Source organism: Prionailurus viverrinus, unplaced genomic scaffold, assembly GCF_022837055.1.
Source record: "Prionailurus viverrinus isolate Anna unplaced genomic scaffold, UM_Priviv_1.0 scaffold_89, whole genome shotgun sequence".
Lineage (NCBI taxonomy): Eukaryota > Metazoa > Chordata > Mammalia > Carnivora > Felidae > Prionailurus > Prionailurus viverrinus.
The window spans coordinates 16346-36382 of NW_025927651.1; the positions used below are offsets into that span (position 1 = coordinate 16346).

The window sequence follows — 20037 nt, forward strand, 5'->3', positions numbered from 1 at the left end:
AGCCCCGCCCGCAGAGCCAGCGGCCCAGTGAGCAGCTAGCGTGCCAAGCACAAGGCAGCAAGCGATCGCGCGGCCGCACGGGTGGGGGTGGGGAGCCCCGCGAGCCCGAGGCCGCAGCGGGCACCCCCAGAGCCCCGGCACTGACAGCAAGGGCGCAGCAGCCACAGCGCAGCGGTCAGCACAGGGGACGAAGCGCATCCGGGCGGGGGCGGGGGTGGCACTGACTCTCTTGCCCAGTTCGCGGCCAGCAGGGGGGTGGCCCTCTGCGGCCTGTCGCACGGCGGCCACGAGGATCTCGATGAGGACTCTCTCCTGCTGGCTCGTCAGCGCTGCAAGGAGACGGGGTCCGGTCAGCGCCCTCCGAGCCTCACGGGGACACACGGCGCTCTGGCCGCCGCAGGGCTCTGAGGGGCCTCGGGGAGCCCGGCGCGGGGCGAGCGTGGTGGGGCCCCCGGGCACGGCCACAGGCCGACGGCTCGTGGGCTCAGTGACACACAGACCAGAGCCCCCGGGGCCAGCCCTCCGCTCAAACCGCACTCAAAGGGACCCCCTGTCACCCGTTCAGGTCAACGTGGGACCTGGCGCTGGCCCGGGCTGGGACAGACGCACACGTCCTCAGGGTAGCACCCGACGGGACCGCAGACCGGGGTTCACCTGGCTTTGCCCCAAAATGCTAGCACGCGGGTCTAAAACCATCCAGCTGACCACAGGTCTGCTCACGGAGCGTTCTGCACTGGCTTTCGCTCCAAAGTCACACCCACGCGAAGCCTCACAAAGGGACCTTGTGGGAAAATCGAATCTTTGCACATGTGATTAAGTGAAAGACCCAAGATGAGGTCAGCCTGGATGAGGGTGGCCCTAACCCCAATGACAAATATCCTTATAAGAGACAGAAAACAACACAGACACAGAAGAAGCCCTGTGGAGGTGCGGGGACAGACGGGAGGGACGCAGCCACAATCCCAGGGATGCCTGGAGCCCCAGAAGCTGCAAGAGGCAGGAAGGACCCTCCCCTGGAGCCTCTGGAGGGAGCACAGCCCTGCCTGGATCTCAGTGGTCCTGCCCCTCCTGGATCTCAGTGGCCCTGCCCTGCCTGGATCTCAGTGGTCCTGCCCTGCCTGGATCTCAGTGGCCCCGCCCTGCCTGGATCTCAGTGGTCCTGCCCTGCCTGGATCTCAGCGGCCCCGCCCCTCCTGGGTCTCAGTGGCCCTGCCCTGCCTGGATCTCAGTGGCCCTGCCCCGCCTGGATCTCAGGGGTCCTGCCCTGCCTGGATCTCAGTGGTCCCGCCCCTCCTGGATCTCAGTGGTCCCGCCCCTCCTGGATCTCAGTGGCCCTGCCCCTCCTGGGTCTCAGTGGCCCTGCCCTGCCTGGATCTCAGTGGCCCTGCCCCTCCTGGATCTCAGTGGTCCTGCCCCTCCTGGATCTCAGTGGCCCCGCCCCTCCTGGATCTCAGTGGTCCTGCCCCTCCTGGGTCTCAGTGGCCCTGCCCTGCCTGGGTCTCAGTGGCCCTGCCCTGCCTGGATCTCAGCGGCCCTGCCCTGCCTGGGTCGCAGCAGCCCTGCCCCTCCTGGGTCGCAGCGGCCCTGCCCTGCCTGGATCTCAGTGGCCCTGCCCCCCCTGGATCTCAGTGGCCCTGCCCTGCCTGGGTCTCAGTGGCCCTGCCCTGCCTGGATCTCAGCGGCCCTGCCCTGCCTGGGTCGCAGCGGCCCTGCCCTGCCTGGATCTCAGAGGTCCTGCCCCTCTTGGATCTCAGTGGCCCTGCCCTGCCTGGGTCTCAGTGGCCCCGCCCCTCCTCGATCTCAGTGGCCCTGCCCCGCCTGGATCTCAGAGGCCTTGCCCCTCCTGGATCTCAGTGGCCCTGCCCCTCCTGGATCTCAGAGGTCCTGCCCGCCCCCTGGATCTCAGCGGTCCTGCCCTGCCTGTATCTCAGACTTCTGGTTTCCAGACCTAAGACAGGATGGACTCTCATTTAACTCCTGGGTTTGAGATCATGTGTCACAGCCAGCCTGAGAATGTCACACATGGGTCTCATGCCTAGTCTGTCATGTCCTGGAGCTAGCCCTATGAGCCCAGGCATAGCAGGAGCAGGCCCACAGTCAGAGCCAAGAAACACAGACCACACAGCTGGGCCCCAGAGATTTCAGTCAGAGGAAAGGAGGCATCCCCATGACAAAGAAACAGGCCCCTTCAGGGACCCCAAGGAGCACGGTCAGAGCTGCGGGTCCCTCCAGGAACGTGACAGGCCTGGGCTACGTCATAAATGGCACCGGGACTCCTGGCTGTGGCCGACGACAGCTGTGTCTGCCGAGGGGAGTTTGGCAGGGAGGACGGGCTGTCTCCTGGGCCTGGAGGGGCAGGCGAGGACACCCCAGCTGCTTGGGGGTGATCCGCTGGGCACTCTGCCCACCCTGCACCCTGACTCTGGGGCCCGGGCTTTGGGCTTCCGTGGCTCCCCAGGCTGATCGTCTTATGGGAAGTCAGTCTGTGGCCCTCGTCCTGTGGACCCCACACTAGAGCCTTGTGACACCGCAGCCTCGAGGCCGAGGACCCCTCACCGTGGGAAAGCATGGGTATGCTCCCCAAGCAGCCACTCAGGGAGCGGGTGCAGCACAGGGGCCTCGACAGGGCTGTGTCACTGCCTGTATGGACAGACGCTTGGCAGGACGGAGGCCTGGGGGCAGTGGGACACGGGGAGGAGGGAACGGTGAGACACCAGGAGGGGACAGCAGGACACGGGGGGGCACAGCAAGTCACAGAGGAATAGGGATGTCAGGACATGGGACAGCAGGACAGGGGAGACAGCAGGACATGGGGGACAGTGGGACACAGGGACAGCAGGACACAGGGGACAGCGGGACACGGGGACAGCGGGACACAGGACAGCAGGACACAGGGACGGAAGGACACGGGGGGCAGCAGGACACGGGGGACAGCGGGACACAGGGACGGAAGGACACGGGACACAGGGGGGCAGCGGGACACAGGGACGGAAGGACACGGGGGACAGCGGGACACGGGGGCAGCGGGACACAGCAGCCAGTGGGTCACAGAGGAACAGGGACGGCAGGACGGGGGGATGGTGTGCCTGGCAGGGACGGCCGGGAGGCCAGCGGGATCGCTGGCCCCCATCCACGACTCAGAGCCGGCCTCTGGCCACGCTCACCTTGGCGCCCGCCACGTGGCTCCAGCAGCAGGGCCGTCATGCACTCCCAGTTCCGGACCAGGGCGGGCGCCGCGTCCCACAGGCCGTCCACCAGGTATGGGACGTGTCTGTGGAACTGACAGGGACGGGCCACACGTGTAAAGTCGTGACGACGCGGAAGGAAAGACACGATGATGTTACAGGAGCACGTGATACGTGGCACGGGGGACACTGAGGACACAGGGCACGTGTGATGACACAGGCAGGGGGACGTATGAGGACGCAGGGGGACACATGACAACACGACGTAGAAGGAATGCGTGACAAGGGCGAGGAGAATACGTGACAACATGAGGGACACGTGACGACGGGGAACGTGTGATGACACAGAAAGGACACGCGACGTGAGGGGCATGTGATGACAGAGGGGACTCGTAATGACACAGGCAGACACCTGATGACACAGGGGACGTGTGACAACCAGGGGTGGACACGTGGTGACACCTGGTGGAGGGGACACGTGAGGACATGGGCAGGAACGGCCCCCTCCCCGACCCACCCATGTGGTGGACACGTGAGGACAAACGGGGACACCCACCCAGAGCTCCGACGCCCATGTGCCCACGGCAGACATTCACACAGGAAGCAAGCCGCGTGTCAGCCCGACACCGGACGCAGGACGCGGCACGGGACACGGGGCGTGGGACACGGGACGTGGCGTGCAACGTGGGCTGCAGGACACGGGTCCAGGTCCCTCCCGCAACTCGGACAACCCGGCCCCGGGCCCTGTGCTGCCACACCCTCACCTCGCCCTGCAGGTAGAAGTCGATGAGCGTCTTCATGTTCTGGATGTTTCTGTCAAACTCGTCGGGAGGGTTTTGACCAAAGAAACCTTCTTGGGGCGGAGGGGCCAGGAGCCTAGTGGGATCAGAAAGAGCGACCCCAGCATCAGCCTGGACGGGGGGCTCCCCGCACCTGCTGGTGCCCGAGGTCCTGTGGCTCCCTGCACGCACACGTGCAACGCAGGGAGCTGGGGAGCAGGCGCGCCGGGAGGCCGCGGGCGCAGGACACGGCCCAGGGAGGAAAGCTCTAGAATGACTTCTGTCTGTCCGACCCACTGCCACTCAGGCCAGCACTGCAGCGGGAACAGACAACAGGACTGCCCCCTGTTGCCGCATGTCAAACCCCCAAAGGACAGGGACCCTCGCCTGAACGCAGACCCATTAGGGAGGGCGAGACAGCCAGGTGGCCCAGGACAGGACCTCAGGCCCGGGGGAGGGGGGGGGCCTCGAGGGGGCCTCTACCACCTGGTCAGACCAATGCAGGAAGGGGCGCGCCTGTAACGCGATCAAGTCCATCCACCCCCAGCCACGCGCATCCTCTGCGCTGACGTTTCCATCCATCCTGTCCTGTGCCTCGGGGCCCACACCTGCTGTCCTGTGCAAGCCCCTGCTCAGGGCCCTGCTGTTCCCCTGGTCCCTGGGGCCTCCCACTGCCCCCACCCTCCTCCATCTGCGAGTCCACCTGGCAGGACGCGGGACCCCCCCTCCCCCCCCGAAACATCACGGTGACATCACAGCCCTGGAGACACCCTCACGTGTCCCGGCCTTACCTCTTACAGATGAGCTCGCCCGCGGCGGTCGCCATGGGCCTGTAGGCCGCGTACACGAACTGGAACAGGAAGACGTACTCCATGGATGAGAACACGCCCACGTAGTGCCTGAGGGGAGACGCGCGTCAGTCTGGGGCCCGTGCACGCAGGACACGGCCACAGGCGCCTGTCCCCGCGGAGAGCGAAGGGAGGCTCTTCGCTAAATCGAGGGCCCCAACCTTGGCTTCCCCTAGACGTGCCCCCCGCCCCTGCAGTTCCTGCTGGACCGAGCTCCCCTGGGGCGGCCCACATTGCAGGACAGGAGCTGAGGCCACGCGAGAAGGACCCACGTGAGCCAAGACGACGTGAGCAGCCTCCTGGGAAGGCCTCCCCCCCGCAGGGCCTCCGTGTCTGGGTTCCTTCCCCTCCAGCCAACTGCTAGCCCCAAAGGAAGGGAAAACCACTCTGTCCTCTCCCACGTGTGCACCTGAGCCACCTGTCACCTGACCCTCCCCAGGAGCAGTGCTCTTGACTCCAAGCAGGCAACCGAGAGTGGGCGCACACGCAGGGGCAGAGGGAGACCCCGTGGGGGCCCACACGCAGGGGTGCACATGGAGAGGCGGCAGACGACCCCACGGGCGTGCACACGCAGGGGCGCATACACAGGGGCAGGGGCGCATACGGAGAGGCAGGAGGCGACCTTGCGGGGGCGCACACGCAGGGGCGCATACTGAGAGGCAGGAGGCGACCACGCGGGGGCGCACACGGAGGGGCGCATACGGAGAGGCAGGAGGTGACCCCACGGGGGCGCACACGCAGGGGCGCATACTGAGAGGCAGGAGGCGACCCCACGGGGGCTCACACGCAGGGGCGCATACAGAGGCAGCAGGCGACCCCACGGGGGCGCACTTGGAGGAGCAGCGGGCGACCCCACAGGGGTGCACACGCAGGGGCGCATACGCGGGGGCAGCGGGCGCACACGCAGGGGCGCACACGCAGGGGCAGCAGGCAACCGCGTGGGACGCACACGCAGGGGCAACTATGCAGGGCCAATCACTGATGCGCAGCAGGCGGGCACACAGGGGGCGACCACGGACAGGAGGCAGATGTCCACAGGCACCCATACTGGGAGCAGTCAGGGGATGAGTGGGGGACACCCCTGACACCACCTGGGAGGATGTCACCAGTGTGATCCTTTACCCAAACGCATCCAGTGAACCCGCGTGAGCAGAACACAGCGATGTGCAAACACAGCCATAGGGACGTTCCCACACCGGCAGAAACACAGGCAGGTGGCCTACCCGCCTCCCGGTCTGGGCTTTGAACGGTGGTGGACGACCTCTGATGCCTGGGGGACAACCCCGGGGGACGCCTGCGTTTGTCCTCGGGGTTCTGGGCACACAAGGAGCACCCTTGGGGGGTCCAAGTCAGCCCTGAGGTTGACTTGTCCAAGTCAAACCCCAAAGCCGCCTGGTTCTGTGCAACGTGGGGCACACGGGCTCTGCCCACGACCGAGCCCAGTTAGCGGGGGCCCGCCCACGACTCGGAACGTGGCTGCGGCCCCAGGACCTGGGAGGGGGACTGCCCAGGGTATGAAAAGATGGACGCCTCGGCTGGGAGTCAAGCCAGGCCACGTGAACTGCCTCCACGTTTTGTTACGCGGACCTTCGAGTGATTAGATGTGGCCCACCACACCGGGGAGGACAATGTGCTTTACTGATCTGGGGATTCACGTGTTAACCCATCTGGGGAACTCCTCACAGATTTTCTGGAATCACGTGGGAGCTGCCCCCTCCAACCACGTCAGCAGTCAGGCTGACAACACGGCATCACCCATGGACACTTCCTCGTGAGAGCGTGGCTTCTGACCATCGACTCATCGCAGACCGTCACTGACTGCAGGAAGCCAGACACACGTGGTATGCCACGTCAGAGCCTGTTCCGTGTGTCAGTGTCTGCTGGCGGGTGGGGGGAGGGGGTGGGGGGAGGGGGCGGCTGGGGAGCAGACGGGGGAGCTCAGGTCCCCAGCCGGGGGGCTTTTGCATACACGTGTCGGAAGCCACACGGGTAAGAGCTTCTCCAAGTCAGTATCAGGGGACACGCGGCCCCGCGGCCCGCCTGCAAAGCACCCTGGACAGGAGTCCACGCAGACACGCATTCGCGAACTGGGTCACTGACCCAGATCGTGGCACTTGTGTGGGCTGGCTCTGGCCAGACGGCTGCCTTGTAAAATACGCCACCTTATCACCCAGCCACTGCCCTCGGGCGGTGGCGCAGGACGGGTGGGTGCTGGGTGGTCCCGGCCACTGGCGGGACCTCCGTGCAACACACGGGAAGTCTGGTGCCCGTGCTCGTCCCCGTCTCTGGCTGCGACAGCCTCCGTCCGTCTGGGCCGTGTCGGGGTGCACACCCAAGGAGGGTCGGGCGCCCACCAGGGCCCCACTCCATCCTCCGCACAGGGCGGACAGACGGCACCACACTGGCCTTCAGGGCACGAGACGTTCCCACGGCACCAACCGCGGCATTTAGGCGTGGCGGCCCAGTGGGAGGTCGCGTCCCCATGTCCCCCGTTCCAGAGACGTCTCACATCAATGTCTGACACCTGACTCGACGAGGCGGCTGTCACCTGCAGTGTGTATCCCAAGTGCACACGGGGACCCGGGAGCTTCCAGAAGGTTCTGAGGACCTGGCCGGGTTGCAGCTGCCTCTTGTACACCAGCACCTTGGCCCCATCAGAGCCCCTGATGCAGGGCAGAGGCAGAAGGGACCCCACAGGGAACCCCCGAGCCCACGAACAGGAAGCCAGGTTCCGACAAGCCCTTGCGTCGCATCGTACGCAAGGGCGCCGGCCACAGAGATCTCCAACTGAGCAACGGTGCAAACACACCCAAGGATGCGAGCTGACCATCACGCGGCTACGCCGGGGCGGGGGGGGGGGGCTGCACACCGCACACGGTCACCCCGCGGTCCGCCAGCGGCACACGTGATAACTGCGCGCCCAGCGCTCCCGGCCCACCACCTATGTGGTCTGGAAACGCGCTCTGGACGCAGGATTCCGCACGGACGCACGGTTCCGCACGGACGCAGGGCCACGCACAGACACGCATGGACGCACGGTTCCGCACGGACGCAGGGCCACGCACAGACACGCACGGACGCACGGTTCCGCACGGCCGCAGGGCTCCGCGCGGACGCAGTGCTCTGCACAGATGCAGGGCCACGCACGGGTACACACGGCTCCACACGGCCGCAGGGCTACTCACTCGGATATAAGCCGCAGGAGCTGCATGCACTCGGACGTGATCTCCGGTTGCCTGTCCTGGGTCATCGACAGGATTCGTTTCTAGGGGAAGCGAGAGAACACAACAAGCCCGCTTGGTTCCGGCACCGTGGATGGAGGACGCCGCGGGGCGGGGCCGGGCCGTCCCCTCGGGCAGGAGTCCCGCACACCGTGAGGGTCATCGGGCCGCATCCCTGGTCCCCGCAGACGCCGGCAGCGCGCACACAGTGATGTCACACGGTGGTGACAACCACGTGTCCCCAGAGTTTGAGCGTCCCCAGGCGTCAGCCGCTGATGTGGACCCACGGGGAGACGGAATTCCTCGGCACAGAAATCAGGAGGCAGGAGCCCTGGAGCCTCGAGGCTGCCGGGAAGCGCCCCTGACCACGCCGAGTCTCCGGAAGAGGCCGGCCACCTGCGCACCCAGCCCGTGGGGACATGAGCTCTGCAGGACGTGTGCGCCTCCCGCCAGGAGCCTCCGCAGCCTTTCTTTCCTACGTAGGTGACTTTGCACGACCCTTGCGCTCACGAAGGGGCCGTGGCTCCCGGTCGGTGCACAGGTTGGGCACTGCGCTGTCCTCCATGGGGACTCACCACCACCTCCAGGAGGCCCTCCGGCCGTCCCCGCCTTCCCCCCCCGTGGACACTAGAGTTCCCCCCTGCACACTTCTAACTGACCCCTCGCGCCTCTCTACGCGTGGCCCGCCCGCGTGGGTTTCCTGCTCACGCCCAGCGGGGAACCCAGACGGGGTCAAGGAAGGCTGCTTTCTCCCACACGCCCCCGGAGGGGGAGACAAACTGCTGGTGCCCCCCCCCCCCCGCCCCGCGTCGCTGGCTACACATTCACTGGCACCGACGTGGCCCGACCCCTGCTCCCAAGCAGCCACGGGCCCGGTCCGAGTCCCCGACGGCCCTGCCCCGCGATGGGGAGTCCTCGCCGAGCCCTGCCGTCCACGTCGGGCAGTGGGGCCTCACGCAGCATCCCGGGTGGTAGCGCGGCCCCCAAATTCAGGAACAGGTTGAGCACAAGTTCACCGTGGGCTCCAGCCCGCATCGTCCCGGGCACTTGCTTCGGTCGCACCGTCCCTGAGCGGCCCGGCACGCGGGGCACGGAGCCTCGCAACCCAGCGACAGCAGTGTGCCTGTGTCGGCACGGCGGGCGCTGACCCTTCCCGCTCCCACACCCGAAAACTCCCGCCAGCACGCGACTGACCCACCGGGGTGTGCCCACGCTCCGCCCGTGTCACCTGGTGCGCTCTGAAGTGCGGGCCGGCTCCCCGACGGGCCCCGGGGGGGAGGGGGGGCTTCCGGTTCGCGGTCGCAGGACGGGGCCCCAGGCAGCGGGCGGAGACGCGGCCGGCGGTCCGAAGCCCGGGAGCGGCTGATGGCCGCAGACCGAGGTCCGCAAGTCCATGGCGACGCTTCGGGTTGGCGCCCCCGGTGGCCAAGACGCGGAATCTCACTCACCTTGAACTTGTGGAAGAAAAGGCCCAGCTTCATAGCCGACTCTCTCTTCTCGTAGAGCGCCTTCAGCGCCAGGATGCACTTCATCCGCACGCTGGCGTCCTTTAGGACAGAGAAACGGGGCCGGTCACCACGGAAGGGCAGCCCCCCACCAAGACTCCCCAGCAGACACACCCCTCGGGCCCTGGGCCTCGCCTTCTGCCTGGGCTGTGTGTGTCGGCAGCCCCCACGCGGCCGGCAAACACGCCCGCAGGGGCGGCACGGCGCGACCCATGGCCCAGGTGGAAGTCCGCACCCCCAGGACCTCAGGACGGGACTGTGTGCCCCTGGGGTCGAAAATCAGCGGATCGGGAAAATGAAGTCGCTAGAGGGAGCACTGGTTCCATACGACACGGTCCTAATGAGAAGCCTGAACCAGCACACGGACCTGCACAGAGCACGACCACCAGAGGGCACAGGGAGGAGCCACGTCCCACACCCAGTCCCACACCCAGGCGCGGGGATCAGGAGCACACAGCCTCAGCCCTGCATGGACCTCAAACCCCAGCCTCGGCCGAGGCTCAGGCCCCCAGACTCAGCCGTGCCTGGATCTCAGGCCCCCACCTCCACCCTTCTGGATCTCAGACCCCCAGCCTCAAACCTGCCTGGATCTCAGACCCCCAACCTCAGCCCTGCCTGGATCTCACACCCCTAGCCTCGGCCCTGTCTGAACCTCAGACTCCCAGCCTCCAGACCTGCCTGGATCTCAGGCACCCAGATGCAGCCCTGCCTGGATCTCAGGCCCCCACCTCAGCCCTGCAGGGCCTCCGACCCCCAGATGCAGCCCTGCCTGAATCTCAGGCCCCCACCTCAGCCCTGCCTGCACCTCAAACCCCCAGCCTCAGACCTGCCTGGATCTCACACCCCCAGCCTCGGCCCTGCCTGGACCTCAGAGTCCCAGCCTCAGCCCTGCCTGAATCTCACACCCCCAGCCTCAGCCCTTCCTGGACCTCAGACCCCCAGGATCAACCCTGCCTGGATCTCAAACCCCCGGCCTCGGCTGAGCCTCAGGCCCCCGGCGTCAGCCCTGCTAGGATCTCAGACTCCCAGCATCCAGACCTGCCTGGATCTCTGGCACCCAGACGCAGCCCTACCTGGATCTCAGGCCCCCACCTCAGCCCTGCCTGCACCTCAAACCCCCAGCATCAGCCCTGCCTGGATCTCACACCCCGAGCCTCGCCGAGCCTCAGGCCCCCAGCCTCAGCCCTGCCTGGATCTCAGGCCCCCACCTCAGCCCTGCAGGGCCTCCGACCCCCAGATCAGCCCTGCCTCGATCTCAGGCCCCCAGACTCAGCTCTGACTGGACATCAGACCCCCAGCATCAGCCCCCGCTGAATCTCAGGCCCGAGCCTCAGCCCTGCCTGAACCTCACAATCCCAGGATCAGTTGTGTTTGGATCTCAGGCCCCCGGCCTTGGCCAACCCTGGATCTCAGGCCCCCAGTCTCAGCCCTGCATAGACCTCAGACTCACATCCTCAGCCTTGCCTGGATTTCAGAGTCCCAGCCTCGGCACCGCATGGATCTCAGACTCCCAGCCTCATCCCTGCTTGGATCTCAGACCCCCAGCCTCAGCCCTACCTGGACCTCAGACCCCCAGGTTTAACCCTGCATGTATCTCAGACTCCCACCCTTAGCCCTGCCTGGATATCAGATTCCTGGCCCCACCCCCGCCTGGACCTCAGACCCCCAGCCTCTGCCCTGCCTGGACCTCAGAATCCCAGCCTCGGCCATGCCTGGATATCAGACTCCCAGCCTCAGCCCAACTTGGATCTCAAACTCCCAAACTCAGCCTGGTCAGGATCTCAGACTCCCAGCCTCAGACCTGCCTGCATCTCATATCCGCAGCCTCAGCCCTGCCTGGATCTCAGCCTCCCAGTTTGGGCCCTGCTTGGGCCTCAGATTTCCAGCCTTGGATCTGCCTGGAAGTCAGACCCCAGCCTCAGCCCTGCCTGGATCTCAGACTCCCAGTTTCGGCCCAGCCTGGATCTCAAACTCCCAAACTCGGCCCAGCCAGGATCTCAGACTCCTGGCCTTGGCCCTGCCTAGAACTCAGACTCCCAGCCTTGGCCCTGCCGGACCTCAGACTCCCAGCCTCGGCCCTGCCTGGATCTCAGGCTCCCAGCCTCAGCCCTGCCTGGATTTCAGACTCCCAGCCTCAGTACTGCGTGGACCTCACACTCCCAGCCTCAACCCGCCTGGATCTCAACCTCCCAGTCTCCTCCCTCCTAGATCTCAGACCCCCAGCCACAGCACTTCCTGATTCTCAGAATCCCAGTCTCGGCCCTGCCTGAACGTCAAACTTCCAGTCTCACGCACCCCTAGACCTCACACTCCCCGATTCGGCCCTGCCTGGATCTCAGACCCCCAGGCTCGGCCCAGCCAGGATCTCAGACTCCTGGCCCCCCACTGCCTGGATCTCAGACTCCAGCCCCTGCCCTGCCTGGACCTCAGACTCCCAACCTTAGCCCTACATGGATCTCAGACCCCCAAGCTCAGCCCCTCCTAGGGGTGTCAGATTCCCAGACTGAGGCCCTCCTGGACCTCAGACCTCCAGACTCAGCCCCGCCTGGACCTCAGACCCCCATCCTCAGCCCTGCCTGAACCTCAGACTCCCAGACTCAGCCCTGCATGGACCTCAGACCCCCAAGCTCAATCCTTCCTGGACGTCACATTCCCCGACTCAGGCCCTCCTTGATCTCAGACTCCCCACCTCAGCACTTCCTGGGCCTCAGACTTGTAGCCTCTGCCCTGCCTGGACTCAGACTCCCAGCCTCCAGCCCTCCCTGGATCTCAGACTCCTAGCCTCAGCCCTGCCTGGACCTCAGACCACCAGTCTCAGCCCTGCCTGGATCTCAGATCCCCAGCCTCAGCCCTGCCTGGACCTCACCCCCAGGTTCAACCCTGCATGGATCTCAGACCCCCAAGCTAAGCCCCCACTGGACTTACAGTCCCAGACACAGCCCCACTTGGATCTCAGACTCCCACCCTCAGCCCTGCCTGGATATGAAATTCCTGGCCCCACCCCTGCCTGGATCTCAGACTCCCAGCCTCAGCCCTGCTTGGATCTCAGACTCCCGGCCTTGGCCCTGGCTGGATCTCAGACTCCCAGGCTCGGCCCTGCCTGGATCTCAGACTCCCAACCTCCAGCCCTCCCTGGATCTCAGACTCCCAGCCTCAGCCCTGCCTGGACCTCAGACCACCAGTCTCAGCCCTGCCTGGATCTCAGACCCCCAGCCTCAGCCCCACCTGGATGTCAGAGTCCCTGACTCAGGCCCTACTGGGCCTCACACTTTCAGTCTCGGCTTTGCCTGGGTCTCAACCTCTCAGGCTCAGCCCTGTTTGGAACTGAGACTCCCAGCCTTGGCCCCTCCTGGATTTCAGACCCCAAGCTTCGGAACCTCCGAGATCTCAACCTCCCAGTCTCTGCCCAGCCAGGATCTCAGACCCCCACTCGGCCCTGCCTGGATCTCAGACCCCCAGCTTCCACCCCTCCTGGATCTCAGACTCCCAGCCTCAGCCCTGCCTAGATCTCAGACCTCCAGCCTCAGCCCTGCCTGGACTTCAGAGTCCCAGCCTCAGCCCTGCCTGGACCTCAGACTCCCAGGCTCAGCCCGTCCTGGAGGTCAGAGTCCCAGACTCAGGCCCTCCTGGACATCAGACTTCCAGCCTCCACCCTACCTGGACCTCAGACTCCCAGCCTCAGCCCTGACTGGAAGTCAGACCCCCAACCTCAGCCCTGTCTGGATCTGACCCCCAGCCTCGGCCCCACCTAGATCTCAGAGTCCCTGCCTCAGCCCTACCTGGATGTCAGAGGCCCTGACTCAGGCCCTACTGGACCTCACACTTTCAGCCTCAGCCCCTCCTGGATTTCACACTCCAAGCTTCGGCACCTCCTGGAAATCAACCTCCCAGCCTCAGCCCAGCCTGGACTTCAGACCCCCCAGCCTTGGCCCTACCTGGATCTCAGACCCCCAGCCTCGGCCCCACCTAGATCTCAGACTCCCAGCCTCAGCCCTGCCTGGATGTCAGAGTCCCTGACTCAGGCCCTACTGGGCCTCACACTCAGCCGCGGCCCCTCCTGGATTTCAGACCCCAAGCTTTGGCACCTCCTGAATCTCAACCTCCCAGTCTCTGCCCAGCCAGGATCTCAGAACCCCCACTCGGCCCTGCCTGGATGTCAGACCCCCAGCCTCCACCCTTCCTGGATCTCAAACTCCCAGCCTCTGCCCTGCCTGGATCTCACACCTCCAGCCTCTACCCCTCCTGGACCTCGGACCCCCAGCCTTGGCCCTTCCTGGATGTCAGAGTCCCTGAGTCAGGCCCTACTGGGCCTCACACTTTCAGCCTCAGCCTTGCCTGGATCTCAACCTCCTAGTCTCTGCCCAGCCAGGATCTCAGACTCCCAGCCTCCAGCACTGGGAGAGATGGTTGCCACGTCATGTGGGGTATTTGTCCTGCCTCATGTGCGGATTAATTTAGTGTCCACGCTTAACACAGCCTTGTGCATCTTTATTGTGTTTTTCAAAATGAATTTTAAAGCCCCATACCCAACCTGGGGCTGAAACTCAGGACTCCAAAGTCAACAGTCGTAGGCCCCATCAATGGGGCCAGCCAGGTGCCCCCGGAAGATGTGTCTCTTAAGCAGAGAAAATAAACATGCCCTGCACGGGTGGACTTAGCAACACGGCTTATTTCTGAGCGACCTCTTCCAGCGTTGACATTACCACCCTCCTCAGTGAGTGACAGCACAACCCCCCTGATGGAGAGAAACACCTCCCGACCGCCAAATCCCAAGTGCAGGGCATGCGTGCGACCTGTCCGCCCCCCACGTCTCTGTAGGAAACCAAGTCCGTCCCTGAGGGATTGTTCCTGGACCTGAGCAGCACTTACAGAGCACACAGCCCGAAGCCGCACACAGGCCCTGGGCCACACACGCGCTACGCGGTGGGGCGAGGCTTCTCGTGACGACCCGGCCCCGGGCTGCGCCGCGTGGTCCCTGTAGGCCAGCAGAGCCCACATCCGTCGGCCGCATTCAGGGACACCGCTGCTGGGGACGTTCTGGCAGCCCTTCCCTGGTGCACAGAAGAGGCTCCCGACGCCCGCCCTCCTGACGGCCGCTCACCCCACCCCATACAGAGCAGAGTGGGGGGGGGGGGGCAGAAGAGCGAAGCCACGCTGTGCATCCCGGCCTCCCCAGGTGCCAGGAAGCACCCCGGAGGCCACCGCCCGCCCGGAGCTGCAGTCACGGCCCGCCCACAGCGCCCCCCCCCCTCCCCCCCGAGGACCTGCGCTGCCCACAACGCTGCCCTGCCCTGCCCGCCCTCCTCCCTCCACACACCGGGCTCCGTTGGCGGATGCCAAGCAGCCCCGAGACCCCAGGAAAGTCACTGTAGTGCTGCGTCTGCACTAAGCCAGCTGCACTCAGGCAGCTGCGGAAAGCAGCCAGCCGCCGCTCCAGACCAGCGTCCCTGTGCCCGCCGAGGGCAAACGCCAAGTCCCAGCCCCCCAGAAGAACGTGCGTGTGAGGCGGGGCCTCCGGGAGGCGCTGCGGCCTTGAGGGCGGAGCCCCCACCTTGGATCACCGTGCTGCCCAACGACGCCCCAGACAGCTCCTGACCCTCGCCTCCCCCACGTGGGGAAAACGGCCCGGGGAGGAGGTCCTCTCCAGACCCCGAGTCGGCCGGCCTTGACCTGGGTGGGACACCCAGCCCCAGATGTGAGCCGTGAACGCGTGTGGTTTACGAGTCCCGGCCGGTGGCGTTCCGTCGCGGTGGCCTGGGCACCACCACAAGCTCCGGCGGACGGAAAGAAACGGTCCGGTGTCCCCGTCCTGTTACTACCCTTCACCTCAGAGAACATGCCCCCGTCTCCACTCTGGAACCCAGCACCGGCAGCACACGCGACCAGCATCCACCTGCGATCCACGGCGTGCACGCTAGCCGAACGCGCCGTCTGTCCTCACAGCACGATAAACCATCAAGAGGTAAAACGCAGAGAACGCGGAACCTTACCTAGCGCCTCGCCTGCAACCAGCGCGCAGGCAGTGAGCGCACCACGTGGAGATTCCCCGTCCCTGCACACCTGCCCCCCTTCTGGCAATGCCCATAAGACAAGAGCCCCAGCTCAGGAGTCAGGAGGGGAGCAGAGGCAGAGAGGAGGGAGGGGAATGGGCAGAGCTGGGGAGGGGGAGGAGATGGAATCAGGAGGAGGAAGGGAGGGAAGAGAGAGGGAGGGGGAGGGGGAGGGCTATGGGAGGAGGGAGGGGAGGAAGGGAAGGGGGAGGAGTGGGAGGGTTCAGTGGAGGAGAAGGAGGTGGGGAGAAGGAGGGGAGGAAGGAGGTGGGGGAGGAAGAGGGGAGAGGAGAAGGGGAGGAGAGAGGGGAGAAGTCAGGGGGAGAAGGGGGAGGAGCCAGAAGAGGAGGGGGGGGATGGAGGAGGGGGGGAGGAGGAGAGAGGAGGAGGGAGAGGGGAAAGGAGGGGGGGGAGGAGGAGAGAGGATGAGGGAGGGGAGGAATGACAGGGAGGAGGAGGGGGGTGAAGGAGAGGGGAGGGAGGGGAGGAAGGAGAGGGGGAGGAAGGAGAGGGGGAGGAAGGAGAGGAGGGAGGGGAGGAAGGAGAGGAGGGAGGGAGGTAGGAGAGGAGAGGAGGGAGGGGAGGAGGGAGAGGAGGAGGGAGGGGAGGAAGCAGGAGGGAGAGGAGGAAGGAGAGGAGGGGAGGGGAGGACGGAGAGGAGGAGGGAGGGAAGGAGAGAGGAGGAGGAGGGAAGGAGAGGAGGAGGGAGGGAAGGAGAGGAGGAGGGAGGGAAGGACAAGGAGGAGGGAGGGAAGGAGAGGGGAGGGGAGGGAGGAAGGAGAGGGGAGGGGAGGGAGGAGAGGGGAGGAGAGGGGAGGGGAGGGAGGAAGGAGAGGAGGAGGGGAGGATGGAGAGGAGGGAGGGAGGATGGAGAGGAGGAGGGAGGGGAGATGGAGAGGAGGGAGGAGGAGGAGGGAGGAGAGGAGGAGGGAGGGAAGGAGAGGAGAGGGGAGGGGAGGAAGGAGAGGGGAGGGAGGAAGGAGAGGGAGAGGGAGGAAGGAGAGGGAGAGGGAGGGGAGGAAGGAGAGGGGAGGGGAGGGGAGGAAGGAGAGGGGAGGGGAGGGGAGGAAGGAGATGGGGAGGGGAGGGGGAGGGAGGAGAGGGGAGGAGAGGGGAGGGGAGGGGAGGGGAGGAAGGAGAGGAGAGAGGGAGGACGGAGACGGAGGGAGGGGAGGACGGAGAGGAGGAGGGAGGGAGGAGAGGAGGAAGGGAGGGAAGGAGAGGGGAGGGGAGGAAGGAGAGGGGAGAGGGAGGGAGGGAGGAGAAGGGAGAGAGGGGAGGGGGGGAGGGGAGGACGGGAGAGGAGGGAGGGGAGGACGGAGAGGAGGGAGGGGAGGACGGAGAGGAGGAGAGAGGGGAGGAAGGAGGAGGGGAGGGGAGGAAGGAGGAGGGAGGGAGGAAGGAGGAGGAGAGGGGAGGAAGGAGGAGGGAGGGGAGGAAGGAGAGGGGGACAGAGAGAAGGAAGGAGAGGATAAAGGGGAGGAAGGAGAGGGAGGAGGAAGGGAAGGAGACGGGGGAGAGGAGGGAGAGGAGAAAGTAGAGAGAGGAGAAGGAGAGGCGGAGAAAGGAAGAAGGAGGGGAAGAGGAGAGAGGGGAGGAGTCAGGAAGAGGAGGGGGATGAGGAGGGAAGGGAGGAATGCGAGGGGGAGGAGGAGGGGGGGATGAAGGAGGGGGCAGGGGGGAAGGGGATGAAGGAGAGGGAGGAAGGAGAGGGGGAGGAGTCAGGAAGAGGAAGGGGACGAGGGAGAAGGGGGGAATCAGGAGGAGGAGGGAAGAATGAGGGAGAGGAGGGGGAGGAGGGGGAAGGGGGTATGAAAAGTAGGGAGAAGGGAGGGGGGAGGAGAGGAAGGAGGAGAGAGGAGGAAGGGGGGAGGAAGAGGAGGGGGGAGGGGTCGGGGAGGATTCGAGGGGGAGGAGTCAGGGGAAGGAATGGGAGGAAAAGGAGGTGGGGGATGAGGAAGCGGGGAAGGTAGTGGGGGGAAGGAGGGGGAAAGGACGTGTGGGAGGAGGGAAGGGGAATGAGAAGGAGAGGGGGAGGGAGGCGGAGGATGGAGGAGGGAGGGAGGAGAGGGGAGGGGAGGAGGGGGAGGAAACGAGAGGGAGAGAAGCTAGGAGGGGGGAGGAGTCAGGAAGAGGAGGAGGTGGAAGTGGTGAGGGGAGGAGTCAGGAGGAGGAAGGAGAGGGGGGGAGGAGATGGGGAAAGAGTCAAGAAGAGGAGAGGGAAGAGGCGGTGGGGAGGAGGGAGGGTGGAAGGAGGAGGAGGATGCAGGGGAGAAAAGGTGATGGGGGAGGACTCAGGAAGAGGGGAGGAAGGGGAGGGGGAGGAATCAGAGGGATGAGTGGGAGGAAAAGGAAGTGGGGGAGGAGGGAGGGGGAGGGGGAGAGGAGGGGGAGGAGGAGGAGGGAGAGGAGGAGGGAGAGGAGGAGGAGGAGGGAGAGGAGGAGGAGGAGGAGGAGGGGAGAGGAGGAGGGGGAGAGGAGGAGGACAAGGAGGGGGGAGGAGGAGGAGGACAAGGAGGGGGGGAGGAGGAGGAGGGAGAGAGGAGCGAGGAGGAGAGGGGAGAGGAGGACGAGGAGGAGGGGAGAGGAGGACGAGGAGGAGGAGGGGGGAGAGAGGAGGAGGAGGAAGAGGAGGAGGAAGGGGTAGTCAAGAAGAGGATGGGGAGCAGTTGGGGGAGGACAAGGCCATCAGGCCCACAGCCAGGAAACACAACCGACGACGGGTGGTCACGAACATTTCTTAGGGCTTCGTCTTGTTACTTTCATGAAAAAGGCGTCTATTTGGGAGAACAGAGTTGTACTCGTTTCTGTCTGTCCAGGGACCAGAAAGCGCCCAATGTCGGTCGCAGCCGGCGACCGCCAGGCGGGCACGTTTGTTCTGGTAAGATCCGGACGCGCAGGGTCCAGAGCGGGTGTTCCCAAGCAGGCTCGTGTCTGAGGCTCCCTGTGCCCGGCAGGCCGAGGACCGCGCCCGTGGCCCCCCACCCGGAGCTGGTGGCAGGGGGTGGGGCTGACCTCGAGCACGGTCCTGTGGGCGCGTGCAGCTGCTGGGCCCGGTCCGCAATGTCAGTGAGGGGCGAAGACACACAACCCTGTGTCGCAGGACAGACACGAGGCAGGGCCACGTCCCCATTTCTCCAGGCGGACACGTGAGCCCCTGCGGCCCAGACCCCCCTGCTGCAAAATCGCAGCTTGTTGGAAAGACTTCTCTGCACAGCGGGGCTCACGAGACACCGTGCAGGACACCGCGTGCTCGCTCCGGAACCGCCGGACAGGAAAGCGGGCCTGGGGGCCTCCTCGGCGGAGGCGGCAGACCCGTGGAGCGCGCCTACCTTGTCATACAGCATCCAGCCGATGTACTTCAAGTAGTTGTTGTCCAGGAACAGGTCCGGGTAGAGCTTGATCCAGCATCCGAGCTCCGCCACGCAGATCACGCGGATGTCCGAGCTGATGTCGCTGCGAAAGCGAAGCCAGAGCGTCACTGGGACGGCCAGGCCGTGTCGCCCACGCGGCAGGGTGCGCGTGTGGACACGGGGCTGAGCGAGGCCTGGTCACGGGGACAGGCGGGGAAGACGCGCGGCCCCGAGGCCAAGCCTTACCGGTAGCGAGGCACGAACGTCCTCTTAAAGAGCGCGCAGATGATGTTGTCGATGGCCACAGGCTTGCTCTGGTGGAGCGGGAGAAGGCACGGGAGTCAGGCAGGCAGGAGGCGGGCTGCGGGCCTCCGCAGAGCTGCGGCCACCAGGCCCAACGCAGCCCGCTGCGTGGTCGCCCCCCACCAGGCATCAGCATCCTCTACGCTGGTGGTTCTGCCCCCGCTGGGACTGCACACCAGCCCGCCGGCCGTCTGTCGCCTGAGCTGCTGGGCGGCTCCGTGCACGCTGGCCTCACGCATGCGCACATATGGGGGCAGGGTGGGGGGTGGTGAAGGGGGGTGGTGAAGGGGGGGGTGAAGGGGGTGACTGGGAGGGGTGGGGGGGTGAAGGCTGGGGGGGAGTGAAGGGGTGAGTGGGGGGAGGCGTAGGGGGTGCGTGGTACGGGTAAAGGGGCACCCATGAGGACGAACAGACAAAGGGGAGGGGTGAAGGGAAGGGAGTGAAGGGGTGAGGGGCAGTGCTGAGGGCAAGGCTGAGGAGTTGGGGGTGGTAAAGCAGGGGTGAAGGAGGACAATGGGGTGAGGGGCTGGTGGTAAGGGACAGGGGCCAAGCGTATAGGGTGATGGGGGGGTGGGGCAGGAGCAAAAGGGTGAGGGGCAGGGGCGAAGGGGGTGGCAAGGGTGAGGGGGATGGGGGCAGGGACCAAGGGGTGCAGGCAGGGGTGACACAATGAAGGTGGGGGTATCGGGGGCAGAGGCAAGGGGGTAAGGGGCACAGGGCAGGGGTGAGGGGGCGGGAGGAAGGGTGAGGGGGTGAGGGGCATGGGGCACAGGTCGGGGGGGGGGGCAGGGGC

The 20037-nt window shown here is 65.7% G+C and overlaps 1 protein-coding gene across 1 annotated transcript in view; it reads right to left on the reverse strand.

Annotated features, from left to right (window-relative positions):
* Positions 1 to 20037, reverse strand: part of LOC125159906 (cohesin subunit SA-2-like) — a 61889-nt gene that overhangs the window by 15880 nt on the left and 25972 nt on the right. Inside the window, exons 11-18 of the mRNA XM_047848571.1 lie at positions 19188 to 19255; positions 18921 to 19044; positions 9482 to 9580; positions 7998 to 8077; positions 4756 to 4863; positions 3950 to 4061; positions 3165 to 3279; positions 226 to 329 (exon numbers count right to left, since the gene is read on the reverse strand). Of these exons, the coding sequence (XP_047704527.1) occupies positions 226 to 329; positions 3165 to 3279; positions 3950 to 4061; positions 4756 to 4863; positions 7998 to 8077; positions 9482 to 9580; positions 18921 to 19044; positions 19188 to 19255 (810 nt within the window). The remainder of the gene's footprint in view (positions 1 to 225; positions 330 to 3164; positions 3280 to 3949; positions 4062 to 4755; positions 4864 to 7997; positions 8078 to 9481; positions 9581 to 18920; positions 19045 to 19187; positions 19256 to 20037) is intronic.